This window comes from Capricornis sumatraensis, chromosome 22 (assembly GCF_032405125.1).
Source record: "Capricornis sumatraensis isolate serow.1 chromosome 22, serow.2, whole genome shotgun sequence".
NCBI classification, from domain to species: domain Eukaryota; kingdom Metazoa; phylum Chordata; class Mammalia; order Artiodactyla; family Bovidae; genus Capricornis; species Capricornis sumatraensis.
This window is the reverse complement of record NC_091090.1, coordinates 30,403,586-30,417,637: the sequence shown is the minus strand read 5'-3', so window position 1 is coordinate 30,417,637 and position 14,052 is coordinate 30,403,586. Positions and strand designations below refer to the sequence as shown.

At 40.7% G+C, this 14,052-nt stretch overlaps 1 protein-coding gene across 1 annotated transcript; it reads right to left on the bottom strand.

Annotated features, from left to right (window-relative positions):
• Nucleotides 1-415: 415 nt before the first annotated feature.
• On the bottom strand, nucleotides 416-6,666 carry LOC138069782 (butyrophilin-like protein 1). The gene is made up of 9 exons (XM_068961122.1): nucleotides 6,591-6,666; nucleotides 5,581-5,931; nucleotides 4,735-5,016; nucleotides 4,393-4,593; nucleotides 3,818-3,838; nucleotides 3,701-3,727; nucleotides 3,492-3,518; nucleotides 1,630-1,656; nucleotides 416-912 (listed from the first exon to the last, which is right to left on the bottom strand). The coding sequence occupies exons 1-9, from the start codon at nucleotides 6,664-6,666 to the stop codon at nucleotides 416-418; spliced, it is 1,509 nt and encodes a 502-aa protein (XP_068817223.1).
• Nucleotides 6,667-14,052: the final 7,386 nt, after the last annotated feature.

Here is a 14,052-nt window from a genome sequence, read left to right as displayed (position 1 = left end):
CTAATTCTTCATGAAACAAATATAGAAAGAAAGTATTACAACATTTAGAGTGAATTGATAGAAAATGTTAGGTGTATGACATTTAATAATAAAATTACCACTCATATGTCTTTGCATTCACTTCATCATTTCTAGTAGTTTATTCAGAAAAGTATGCCTGTGATATATAATATATAATGCAAAAAACATTTACAACAACCATAAGATGGGGAAAAGATTCTTCTCTGCAAATTGTTTGAGAAACACTGCTTGATGTGGCTGGAAACTTTGGTCATGCAGATTCATGGAGACTTAAACCAAGAGGCCTCATAATCGGTGGTCCTGAGGACACCCATCAAGACTGGAATCCTTGGGTTTACAAAAAATGGGCTACCATCTGCACAATTTATAGGTTCTTATTCTAAGTCACTCAATATCATGCAGATGGGGAGAACTCCATGGATTTCAGTTTGAAGTAAGGATAGACTGACCCAGAGAAGTTGGCATGGGTGAAGGAGAAGATGTGGGTTTCATCAGTCATGTCATAGAAAGAAATGTCACTATCCTCATAATCCAAGAAAATCACAATCTTTAGTGGACACTTTTCAATTCGGAGAGGCTCTTTTTGGAAAATGTCTTGGCGAGAACAAGTGAGAGCCCTGTATTCACATCCCCTCTTCTCTAAGACATTGAACTTCATCTTCTCTAGATCACTGAGTAACCCACTCCTTTCTGTGGGCTCCTCACAAATGCCTAGAGTCCATTCATCAATGTCCTCAATGTCCACCTCCCAGTAATATCTCCCCTTAGTGAATCCTTGATCAAGTTTGAGAATATTGCCACCTCCTTGCTTTTTACATAATATTGCCTGAGGTTCCCTTCTGAAGTCAGAATTGTTCTGATGAACATTTTCATGATTTTCAATCACAAGAACTGGAAGAAATAAAAAGGAAAGGATAAAACCAAGATTGCATATTTCAGAAAACTATTGTACAGGGGAAACTTCAACAAAACAGAGCGAATGTGTAAGGAGTGGTGAAAAGAACACCTCTCCTCTGAAGGTGTGTGCGTTGGGGGAGGTGGAGCTGGGTGGGAGGGGGTTTGATGTGTTCTCTTGGTACTTGTTCTTGCTACCCACTCTATGCTACTTGTCTTATCTTTGCCATGGTCAGTGTTTTGACAGAGTGCCAGTGTGTGCATGGATCTTGAAATGTTCACTGAAGAACGATGTTCCTGCCATGTTCTTTGCAAATTAGTCCTATTTTCCTCAGTTAGTCACAGGGTCCATGTAAGCTGACCTCTCTACAAAGAACAGCTGAATTGTTATTTTGAGCCCTTTTTACTTAGTGTGGGGTCTCCTCAGCTGAGGGGCTATGTTAATTTCTGTTTCAGAACCAAGTGGACCCCACAGACAGGGAAGCTTTGTCAGTATTTGAAAGGGGAAGCATGACCAGAGTAGCTAATCCTAGCAGCAGTTGTCAGTTCAGGCTAACATTGAATGCTTTCCATGTCCTCCTTCCCTTTACCAGAACAGTAGTGCCTGTCTTTTCAACTAGGAAAGGATGTTAGGAAACATAAACAGGGTCTCAGAGGAAATCTCAGAGGGCAGGTTAGAAGGGGGGTCAAAAAGATAAATAAAGAACCACTTACCATGTTCAAACTGTTCTTTCCTCCAGTCTGAAAAAGAGCAACATGAATTGAAACCAGACAAAAGTATACCCAGGGGATGAAAAGGAGATAAGATGACTTTGCTGACTCATCACCTTCTCATGGTGACTTTCCCTTCCTCCTCTAAACTCCTCAAATTCTGGTAGTGTCCAAAAACTACAGCACAAGTAGTATGCATTCTGTGCTCTCAGATTAGAAGCTATCACATAATTCAGCCTGAAGCTGGGGCTGTTCTCCAACCTAAGCCAGGTTTGGAGACCCCAGGAGCAGGGTCTGACACTCTACATGCCGCTCTTCTGTGCTCTCCAGACCTCTGTGGGCCTCCTCATTGATGATGAGAGCTATAAAATATATTTTTAATTTAATTCTATTCTATTCCTCCTCTAAACCCCTCTATCTATTTACAGTTTTTCTGGCCTATGATCTCCTTAGAGTTTAAGTTTATGACCAAAGCATTTAAATGAGCCATTATTACTCTGACCCAGATTGTAATCAGATAGCTTATATTTTTCTCCAGAGACAGATTCCTAATGGGAAAAAGAATTGCATCTGCTTCTGCCTGTGGCCACTTCTCTTATAACAGGCCTTGTGATTTTATTTGAAGATCGGGTATTCTCATTGAGTCTTGAGACAATAGGCAGATAAGGACCCATCCATAATTCTTGGCTGGAGCAGCTCTGTGGTCTCTCACTAAACTGGCCTCCTGTCAGAAGTGTAGTACTCGGATGTATGGAATCTATAAATATATGAGTCAAGGAGGACATCAGAGATCATGTATTCCAGTCTCTTTATCTAAAGAGATAAAGACACTGAGGTCAAGAAATATAAAACAACCCAACTTCCCAGTTGTAATTGACAAATTTGGAATTAAAAGTGTCAAAAATTATCCTTAGTACTTTGTTCACTCCTTTAGAAACACAGGAGCATTTTTCAGTATCTCATAAAAGAAAACCCTTAACAAAACTGCTTAATCAGCTTTAATCCTTGGGAGGAGTTCCTCTGACCTTCTCTTATCAGAGCACTCATCAGGCTGTGTGTAGTTGCCTGGTCCCTAATTTCCTTCCCCCAGTGGACTTTAAGTTCCACAAGGTCAGAGATAATAACTTGTGCCACCAACATCTAGCATGCCTGGCATATAAAAATTGCATAGATATATATTCAAGGAATGCCCTAGTGTGTTTTTGAGATCTAATACCATATTCCACATACACACAAACAGAAACAAATAAGTTATAAACCTACAGAATACATAGACACAGATTTCAGAAGGTACAAAAATAGCCAATTCCCCCTACCTCCAGATAAACATATTTATGCAGAAGATATTAAAATATTTTGAAAAACTGTTTTTCAACTTTTTCATACATAAATCTTCTCCCTCTATATTGAATTTTACTTTCTGTATTTCAAATAGGTAAAATAAGTAAAATCATAGTTAAGATACTTTTCTGAATATAAAATATATTTTCTGATATTTTAAACTTTTTTTGCAGAGCAAAAATGCTGACATAATATGTTCTTTATTCTTCCCAAATCTCCTCAAAGTCACCCTGAGTTCCATCATTCTCTTCTCCATAGGGGAAGGGCCAACAATTCACATTCATGTTGTATCCTACCCCAGTCATGTAGTGGAACTGACTAGTCAGCAGTTATTTCTCCTTCATTATCAGCTCTGGAAGACAATTGGTTATTTGAGTCTCCAAATACAAAATACTACAGAGTGATACCAAATAAAAATTTCACAACTTTCAAGTGTGTGTACGTGTATTTATATTTATGACTCTGCTTATTATGCTCAGAATACCAGAGGCATTTGGCAAGATGAGGGCCAGAGGTTTACGTACCAGGATATATCAGGGCCTTCTTCCAGTCTAAAACAGAACAAATATAGGAAAGACAAGATGAGACATTAATCTGCAACCTCAAATTTGTCTTCCTTTCCATAACTTCTCTTCCACTAATCATCATGAATCCTTTAGTCTTTTCTCTGAGAATAGGGAACTGAGAACTTGTTGGACATCAGGACATCAATTGACATGACTGAGTTGCTTACCTTTGTTGTATAATGCCTTTCGTTGTTCTGAAAGAAACAATATTCAGTGAGAGACCCAGAACAGGTGTGAAAAGGGGTACAAATTCTACACAGGGCATGAGAAGAAGTAAGACTCACCGAGATCTTCTTCAAGCTTCCCTGAAAGAGAAAGAGATAGAAAATCCATCAAATTGAGTTTTAGTTGCTCCTGAGCCCAGTGAGTAGCTAAGTGAACTCAATTTGACCTTCTCTTAAGGATCCCTTCGTTAAGCAGGTGAGAAAGATTAACGAATATCTTTGTCAAATGTAAAAGGCCAAGCTCTAAGCTATGTGGGAAGAATCCTGGAGTCACACAGGAAGGGAAGTGCATGCTTCCTGGGAGTTTGATTTCTTAGGTGTTTCTGGAGCTTATTTTTGAAGGATAAAAAAGGAAGAGAAGATAAAGGAAGGCATTTCTGCAAAGAGAAACAGGTTGGGGTACAGAGGCTTGAAAGGGCGTGGTATGGATTGGAGGTTTATGACCACTGCCCACAGATCTCCTAACTTCCCAAGTGGTTTTCTCCTTTGCATAGGACTCCCAGGTCCGCGGAATTCTTGGCACCCTGTGTTTTCCTCAGGATTCTTCAACAATTTTTTCTTTCCCCATCTACCCTGCACACACAACATCTGCAGCTTTTCCAGGAACCTCTGATTTGACTTGCTGCCCGATTTACTTTTGATCGAATGTGCCTCTTCCTTTTCTTCCGCCACCTTGTCTCTTTCATGAGATGCTTCCTTCCTTTTCTCTGCTTCTCTGGTTTTGGCTCTATGTTCTCTCCAGCCAGTGTAGCTGATCCCGAGGAGGAGAAGCGCCAGCACAGGGAGGGTCCCAGCCAGGGCTGTCTTCCATGGAGACGTTCTGGGGAAGAAGGGCTCTGACACAGGCATGTGCAGACACAGTGAGAGACCGACCTGGAGGAAGCCCCGCCCTCTCTCCAAGGCTCCCTTCAGCCCTCCTTCACTCCTCCCTGCCTGGAACACACGCAGCTCTGCCTCGGGGTTTGTGCCTGACTGACCTGGAAGGAAGATGGCTGACGCTTTCTCCTGGCCAGAGACGGGGTTCTGGATGGAGCAGGTCACGTTGCCCAGAGAGCTGTCTGTGACCACAAGAGATGCCTCCACATGGAAGAGCCCATCTCCATCTTGAGTCTGAGATTCAGAGAGGGATAGTAGCTTCTCTCCCGCTGTGTCTCTCCACTGCACCCAGGGTTTGGGGAACCAGCCACCGGAGGAGCACAAAACTTGGATCCCGTGATCCTCAGGCCCCATCATGCGAACGTGAGGGGCAGAGCCCAAGCCTGAGGAAAAAAGACATGTCCCTGAGGCCTGTGGTCCCTTGGGGCTCAGGAGTCCCTGAGGCTAAAGGTCTAATTGCCCATCACTAGGCTGATAGGTAAACTGAAGCTCAGAGTTCAGAACTGCTCACAGTCAGCATTAGGCTTACCTCTGATTCTGAAATCAATATTAAGTTGATTCTGAAGTCAACTTAATGCTTTTGCACTGTACTAGGACTGAGAGAGCTTTTGGGTCATTCCAAGAAGAAAAAAACACGGGGACAACCAAAGAAAAAGTGAGTTTAATTCCACAAGTTTTCTTTCTCTTCTGACTGGGTAAAAAAATATTTGCAGGTACCAGTATCTATCTGAATTAATACAAATTAATAAACTTTTGAGATCTTTTTGGATACCAAAATATCTACAGAAAGATTGCCTCCTTTGCTGTTTAAAAGCCGAGAATGTGGTTTTGTCCTCATTGTACAGTTTAGGAGGCTGACATTATGCAAGGCAACATATGGAAGATCCTAAGAAACACCAGTCTAGGGATCCAGACATTCTCAACATAGATATGCTAAGTTAACATACCTATCACGTACAGCTCCACAACAGCTTCCCGGGAGATGTGACCATCATTAAAATGACACCAATATTGGCCATCATCAGAGGCACGGATGTGTTGGATCAGCAGGGCGACAGCCCCTCTGCCGATGGAGTCATCCACCAACTCTGTCCTACCACGGTATTCCAGCATTTGCTCCCTGTCTTGTTCCTGCCCATTCTGGTACATGAGCACCACTGGGGAGAGCTGGGTTCGGTACCACCGGATCTGCATGTGGGCTGCACTCTGCTCGGGGGACAACTGGCAGGGCAGAGTGACATCTGCTCCTAGTGAGACCTTGATGGGCTGAGCTGGTCCCATCACAGAAAACCCGGACACTGCATGAAAATCAGAGACAGATTAGGGGAAGCAGTAGGGGATGAGATGAGATGTTAGACCCACCTGCACTTCTTAATGTGAGACCCAAATGTATTTTTCTTGTTCGTGTTTTTTGATATCCAATTAAAGAGACAGTGTCAGAAAATGTCATTATTGAGACCACATGGCTGGTTATCTTCAAACCTGGAGTCTGAAAATTTCAACTTGAGGGGTGCCTTTTACTTTATGAAAGACGGATTCATGTCCCAGAAAGAATAAACGGTTTGTCTAAGATTATAACCAGCTCAGGGATCCTGAGTCCAAATTCTTTGTTTTCAAATTTGGGTTTTCTTGGCAGTGTAAACTTTACAAAGTATATTTTAACAAACAGTTACATCAAATTTAAACATCACTAAGATCACTTATACTCAGTAAAGATTTAGATAAGTATTATAGCTGTGATTTTTATGAGGTCTGCTCAAATGATGTTGATGTGAAGGAGATTGCTCCCACCCTTCACCTGACTTGTCAAGCCTTCTGTTGGCAGCAGACAGGGCCATAATTTTCCCAGGTATAACTACCTTTGAGAGGGTGCAGAGATGGGACTGGTGGACCTAGTGTATAAGAAGAGCCACTGAAAACAAACCAACAAATGAAAGGTATGAGGGAAAACACTGACCTGGGGAGCCCCACATGGACACCCAGAGGAGAGCAGGGAGAACACCAGCAGGAAAGAGGCCAGGAAAACTTGCCATCTTCTTCAGAGCAGAACATGGAGCACACTGGAAGCACAAAACTTTCACTCTGAGGATGTTGAGAAGGTGGTGAGAAGCCAGCCGAGCGAAAGTTCTCAGGAAAAAAAAAAAAAAATCCCATGTGCAAAGACTTACTTTTATACACAGGATTTTGGCTGTTTTCCCTTATAGACCTTGAGACAAACACCACCAACTCCCAACCGCTCCCATAGGGTTTTTTTTTTTTTTTTTCTCCTTCCCTCTTTTGTTTTTCTGAAAACCGTTTCCCCAGCAGGTGAAGGAAACGGTAAACTGTTCTCTCGTGTCCTGTGGGCTTGCTTGCTTATCTATGGATTCACCACCTCGCCAGGGCTCTCTTGAAATTGAAAACCTTGAGTTCAACGTTGAGAAATGAAGTCAGACACAAAATTCATCCACTTTCCTCAGTCAAACTCTTTCTCCTCTCCCTTCACTTGTTCAGTCATTCATATATTAATTTATTTTGACCACAAACACTCTTGTAGCTTAATTCCTGAAAGGGAAGGGAGTTTTCTCACCACAGGAGCCCAGAGCTCAAGCCCTTCTTTTTTCAGGACCCACATGTCCCACAGACACACCTGCACATCCCCACATGCGTTTTTCTCACCATCCAGGTTGAGCCAGGGGGGGTTTCTGGACCAAGCTCCTGTCTCCTTAGTGCACGATCTGGCTCCAGACACAATTTGCACCTGGTTGTTCTCGTGGTCAGCATCCAAGGGTGTGGGTGCAGACGATGAAAACGGCAGGTTTATAACCCATTCCTCGATTAAGAGACTATTCTTAGTAAGGAGGACAAATAAGTCTGCCAAGAAGAATGGGCATTTGAATGCCTCTTCTGGAATGGGTTTAAAGAGAAACTCTCAGCCTGCTTCCAGCACTACTACTAACTTTGAAAGAGGAAGTAATAGTTCATCCCAGAGGACTTTGGACTGGGCTGAGCCATAGAATGATAGAAACTAAAGTTGCTTTGATCGACAGTGTTCATTATGGCTCCCTGCTCCCATCTGCAAAGAACAGAAATTGCATTAGCTGGGGAGAAAGAATCATCTTCCTGTACAATATCTGTCAGTGGGTCATCCAAATGCTTGATTCACAAATTTAGATGATTCAGAGAATAAACCCAATAGCAGCACACTTCCTCCTACCACACCGTAGCTGACATTGGAAGCCATGTGCAGAACTGCATGGGGGACAATAAGACATCAGGAATGGAGGACTCTGTGCTCTGAGAATATTAGGGCTCTGTTTCCAAAAAACCTTAGAGTTCCCCAACATAGAATAGATGTAAAAACACAGTAATCGAGTGCCAGATACAAAATACTCACACAGAGTTTTCTTCCCATTTCACAGTATTTCCAAGCTTAATTCATTTTTTTTCGGGTCACACAGATTTACAGATAATCAGGGACAACAGAGGCAATTGCATAAATATTAATATGTAAGTCTGAACAAATGAATACCAAAATCCTAAATAAATATTCTCTGGAGATCAGTTCAGTTCAGTCACTCAGTCGTGTCCGACTCTTTGCGAACCCACGAATCGCAGCACACCAGGCTTCCCTGTCCATCACCAACTCCCAGAGTTCACTCAAACTCATATCCATTGAGTGAGTGATGCCATCCAGCCATCTCATCCTCTGTCGTCCCCTTTTCCTCCTGCCCCCAATCCCTCCCAGCATCAGAGTCTTTCCAATGAGTCAACTCTTCTCATGAGGTGGCCAAAGTACTGGAGTTTCAGCTTTAGCATCATTCCTTCCAAAGAACACCCAGGACTGATCTCCTTTAAAATGGACTGGTTGGATCTCCTTGCAGTCCAAGGGACTCTCAAGAGTCTTCTCCAGCACAAAAAGCATCAGTTCTTTGGCACTCAGCTTTCCTCACAGTCCAACTCTCACATCCATACATGACCACTGGAAAAACCATAGCCTTGACTAGACGGACCTTTGTTGACAAAGTAATGTCTCTGCTTTTCAATATGCTGTCGAGTTTGGTCATAACTTTCCTTCCAAGGAGTAAGCGTCTTTTAATTTCATGGCTGCAGTCACCATCTACAGTGATTTTGGAGCCCAAAGAAATAAAAGTCTGACACTGTTTCCACTGTTTCACCATCTGTTTCCCATGAAGTGATGGGGCCAGATGCCATGATCTTCATTTTCTGAATGTTGAGCTTTAAGCCAACCTTTTCACTCTCCTCTTTCACTTTCATCAAGAGGCTTTTTAGTTCCTCTTCACTTTCTGCCATAAGGGTGGTGTCATCTGCATATCTGAGGTTATTGATATTTCTCCCAGCAATCTTGATTCCACCTTGTGCTTCTTCCAGCCCAGCGTTTCTCATAATGTACTCTGCATAGAAATTAAATAAACAGGGTAACAGTGTACAGCCTTGACGTACTCCTTTTCCTATTTGGAACCAGTCTGTTGTTCCATGTCCAGTTCTAACTGTTGCTTCCTGACCTGCATACCAGTTTCTCAAGAGGCAGGTCAGGTGGTCTGGTATTCCCATCTCTTTCAGAATTTTCCATAGTTTATTGTGATCCACAGAGTAAAAGGCTTTGGCATAGTCAATAAAACAGAAATAGATGTTTTTCTGGAACTCTCTTGCTTTTTCCATGATCCAGCAGATGTTGGCAATTTGATCTCTGGTTCCTCTGATAGTGAGGTACCTTTGCCTTTTTTAAGAAATCAGATGTGCTGAGATATAATTTGCGTACAATGGAATGCATGGCTTTAGAACATGCATTTCAATGAGGTTTCACAAATGATTACACTCATGTAACTACCACCTCATTGAACAATGGAACATTTTTGTCTCTTGAAATTCTCCTCATGTCCACTATCCATCAATCCTTTCCAAATGGGGGGAAAAAACAGTATTCTAATATAAATCATGATAGCTTAATCTTGCCTACTCTTAGAAACTTCACCAAAAATGGAGTCATACAGTATACACCTTTTGTGCTTGTTTTTTTGGCTAAACAAAATGTTTTTTTGAGGCTCAACCGCATTGTGTGTATCAGTGCATTTAAATTTTTTCTTGCCACATAATATTACACTGTTTGAATATAGGACCATATATTCTGCGATTTTTTTCGAGGCTGTCTCCCTTCCTCATACAGGCCCATCTCCTTCCACTCAAATTCTTTCACACCACTCTAGGCAGTGCTCCTCCATAAAACTATCCTGTCTTATTTGGGCTCTGACACCTACCTTATGGTTTAGGTCTGAAACACTAAAGAACAGGAAGGGAAAACTGAAGGAGAAAAGGAACTATCTGAAAATATTATTTGCCTCTTTTTTTACTTTGAAATGTATGATATGTCTTTGTGTATATATTCTATCTCAAAATATAGCTAGACTAATATACGTTTCCAACAGTTAGAAAAAAATAAATTTTAAAAATTCACATACGTACTTAGGCATTTTTCCCAATAATAGAGAATTGTTTGAGCCAATTAATCTGTGAAGACTATTTAGAGGGAATTACATTGAATACATACCAGCATTTGTGTGTTTAAGAGAGAAAGGTGAAAAGGGAGAAAGAGGGAAACAGCTACAAGGCATTGTTAATTTTAAAGAGCAGTTTTTAAAACAGTGAGAACAGTATGATCTTGCTTGTTTGCAAAAAATAGAAAAAACACAGCAAAATAATGATAGGATATGTATTTCTGAGTGGGGCAAATAAAGGTGTTTCTGTCTATAATTTTAATTTTTTTCTAATTTTCAGGTTTTTCTAACTTAAAAAGCTAAAGAATAATACATGTATATAAAAACTTTTCATGATTCATTCACAGGAGATGAAGGATTAGAGAAACAATCAGCATTCTTGGGAATGAAAAATTGTCTTAAAATAGAAAACAAATGGAGATGTCAGCTCTCAGGGTAGACACTGCTGAAGATCAAAATATTGGGTTAGAAAAAGGAAGTTATTATGTGGTACTTTAAATCAAAAAGATTTAAAAATTAGGAAATATAATTCAACATTCATCTAGAATGTTTCCCAAGATGAAAAGATAAGGGGCAAGAATCAAAAGGAAGGGTACTTCACCAAAAGCTGACTACTGCAGAAGAAGAGTCATTTATACATAAATTCTTATAACGTTTTAGAGTTACAAACAAACAGCTAAACAGACACAAAACCTCAAAGCTTCCAGGGTCCAGAAAAATTTGTTATGTACCAAAAAAAAATCAGATTCCATCATACATGTCATTCAATATTAATTGCTAGAAAACAGTTGAATAGAGTCTTCATATTTTTTCAACAGAAATTCAATTAACAATCAAGAAAACAAAGGGAGAATTTCATTCAAGTCAACTGAAGATTATAATTCAGGAGACAGATTCAGAAGCTCTGAGAACTCTCCCACGTGTTAGAAGTTGAAAGTACAACCGTACATATTTTTAAGACAAAAGATTGTCGTCAAAATGACATACTGGCATCTTACATGAGAGTTCACCAGAGATAGTCCAGGTAAGCATGTGCAAAGCAAGTAGCAAGTCTCCATGATTCCTTACAGAGTCAGGAAAGAATGCTGTTCTTTTAGGAAGTTACATTGCTAGTATTAGAATAAGGAAAAAAAAAAAAAAACTATCTTTATAGTCAAGCCAGCATTCTCACCTTTGAGGAGGTCTTGTTAATGTACAATGCAGAAGCATATTACATATTACAGGGGGAAGAAAGAGACCCAAATAGACAGACAGATAGAATTTTGTGCTTAAATTTCCCTGTCCTACTTTAAAATATAAATTGTGTTTCATCGCTTTCCTGAGTAGAAACTAGAATTTTCTAAGCAACAAAACTAGCATTAAGTGTAAAAGAAAATTCTGGACAAGCAAGGAATCAGAATTTGTGGGCTTTTTTTTCCTCATAAAACTTCTCTTATATGAAAAGTGAAGGTTGCAGGTTGAACACAAGGGCTTGGAGCAGGGAAAAGGTACAAATACTTCTGGGCTACATCTCATAGTTATTTACTCCCACTCTTTATCTGACTTGGAGTAAAGTGAAAGATAGCAGATTTGGCAGATGTGTTCTGGCAGTATGGGCTGCCTAGGTGGCTCAGTGGTAAAGTATCCTCCTGCCGATGCAGGAGACTCAGGAGACTTGGATTTGATCCCTGGGTGGGGAAAGTCCCCTGGAGGAGGAATGGCAACCCACTCCAATATCCTTGCCTGGGAAATCTCATGGACAGAAAGGCCTGGGGGCTACAGTCCATGGGGTCACAAAAGTTGGACACGACTTCAAGACTGAGCACGCATGCCTGTCCTGGCATTAGTTACCTAGAAATGGAGGAATCATGGGCTGACTTAACCTCCTTTTTCTGATACCTTCTTCCAGTAGAGTGTTTGCCTCCATGGTGACTGCATGGTATTCCTGCAGCGGTGACTTCATAAATTTTAATCGTATTCCAAATGTATGATAGCATTATTTATACTCATGTCAGACCCCTGCCTATTTAGGAAATGCAAATCCAAATCTCTAGTGAGATTAGATATTTAAGCAAGTTTCAAAGAGAATACTTGGAAGAAGCAGGTATTTTGGTATTAATTTTATAGGCAGATCTGGGGGAGGCTTGGCACTCTAAGCACAGTGGAGGAAGGAGTTAGGTGTCATACTGGGTCATTCTACTAATCCATATTTTCTGAAGTGGATTTCTATTAATTAAAAACTGAAAGAAATTGTTAAATCTCACCAAGTCAAAAAGTAAAAGATTTGATGTGGCATAGTTGTTATATTATTTAAAACCTCTCTAACTTCATTTATATGTTCTGGAATGGTTCTGCTTGTTTCTGATTAATTATGGTTATAAACTATTTTAAGTTCCAAAACAGTCCTTGGAAGTTATGTACTCATGATGAATGTCACTATTTGAAGGGGTCATCTCATTTCTTCGAATGATTTCTCTCTGAACTTTATTTTCATTTTAAAATTAATATTACCATATTTAAAACTTTGTTAGACTATGTCTGGTTTGTGAAAGGGAAAGTGAAATTTGCTCAGTTGTGTCTGACTCTTTGCGAACCTGTGGACTATAGAGTCCACGGAATTCTTCAGACCAGAATACTGGAGTGGGTAGCCTTTCCCTTCTCCAGGGGATCATCCCAACCCAGGGGTTGAACCCAGGTCCCCTGCATTGCAGGCAGATTCTTTGCCAGCTGAGCCATCAGGGAAGCCCTGTGTCTGGTTTATAGTTGTTTATTTCTTGTCACTATGTCTCTTACAATCCATATAGAGATGTTCAACCTTAGATCCAGAATATCAAAAATGTAATTTAGAGTTTTTAAAATTTTTTCAGACTCTAACTCAGAATGTCTGTCATTCTAGGCAAGAAAGGCAATTATTCTAGAACTTGTAGGATTTGAAGGATCTTCAAAACACAAATCAATTATGTAGCCACACAGCAGAACATAAAAGTTTCTGACCCTCTTCTAAGTGGTTTATGTATATTAATTCATGTAATCCTCATGATAAACCCATTTTCAGATGAGAAAACTGAGGCACACAGAGAGCTTATGTAACCTGATCAAAACCATGAGCTTGTAAGTGACCTTACCAAGATTTTAACTCAGCCAGTCAAGTTGTAATATTTATGTTTTATTAACCTGGATAAATACACTCTCAGAGAAAAAGAAATCTCTGGGTTTTGATCCTTTCCTTGGAAGTGTGTAGTTATTAGGTGGATTTATTATCCATACCAAGTCAAAGTTCTCTTTTCTTATCTTATTTGGCTTTCAGTTTTGAATACGTTGCCAAGATAGAGAAGAATTGCACTGCTGAGTTTCCCGAGCAGAGGCCATCTTTCTTCTAGTTTTCTGAAACCCTTAAAAAAAAAACCTAAGGCTTCCTTCAGGACCCCAAGGTCTCTAAAGTCTGGTCTTCCCTTGGCGTCTTGGAGCAAGCATCACGGGAGACACCGGCAGGCAGCCCACAGAGGGGAACCTGGAGGAACGACAGAGCATGTATTCCTGATGCCTGCGGCAGCGTCAGTGAGAACTTCCAGGACGCCTTCATCCCTCTAAGAAGAACTTAGAAGATGTGAAAAGTCTGTGTGAGTAGCACATTTTCTTGGTGATGAGCGAGAGGGAGGGAAGTGAGAGAATCTGGTCAAAGACCCTGGGGGTAGACAGAGGACAAGCCAATTTGTATCTGCTCTTTCATCATATAGGAATGTATGGTGAGAAAATCTGTCGAGGCCAGAGCAATGTTTATGCTCAAGCCATCTCTCTCAGTGGCTGCTCACTGCCTTTTCTCTGTCTTTCCATCCCTCGGATAAAGTGTTCTTCTTCAGAGGGGTTTAGAGAGACTGTGGTCAGATTTATCACATCAGAGCATGGCGGTGGAAATAAACACTGTTTTCTGGGAAAAGGGGAAAC

Bases quoted from the DNA above. Each gene is read 5' to 3' on its own strand.
- LOC138069782 (XM_068961122.1), bottom strand. From the start codon at position 6,666: ATGGCAAGTTTTCCTGGCCTCTTTCCTGCTGGTGTTCTCCCTGCTCTC. The intron at 3,519-3,700 runs GTAAGCAACTCA...GTTCTGTTTTAG, and splicing joins AAAGGCATTATACAACAAAG to ACTGGAAGAAGGCCCTGATA. The intron at 913-1,629 runs GTAAGTGGTTCT...TATTTCTTCCAG, and splicing joins GAAAGAACAGTTTGAACATG to TTCTTGTGATTGAAAATCAT.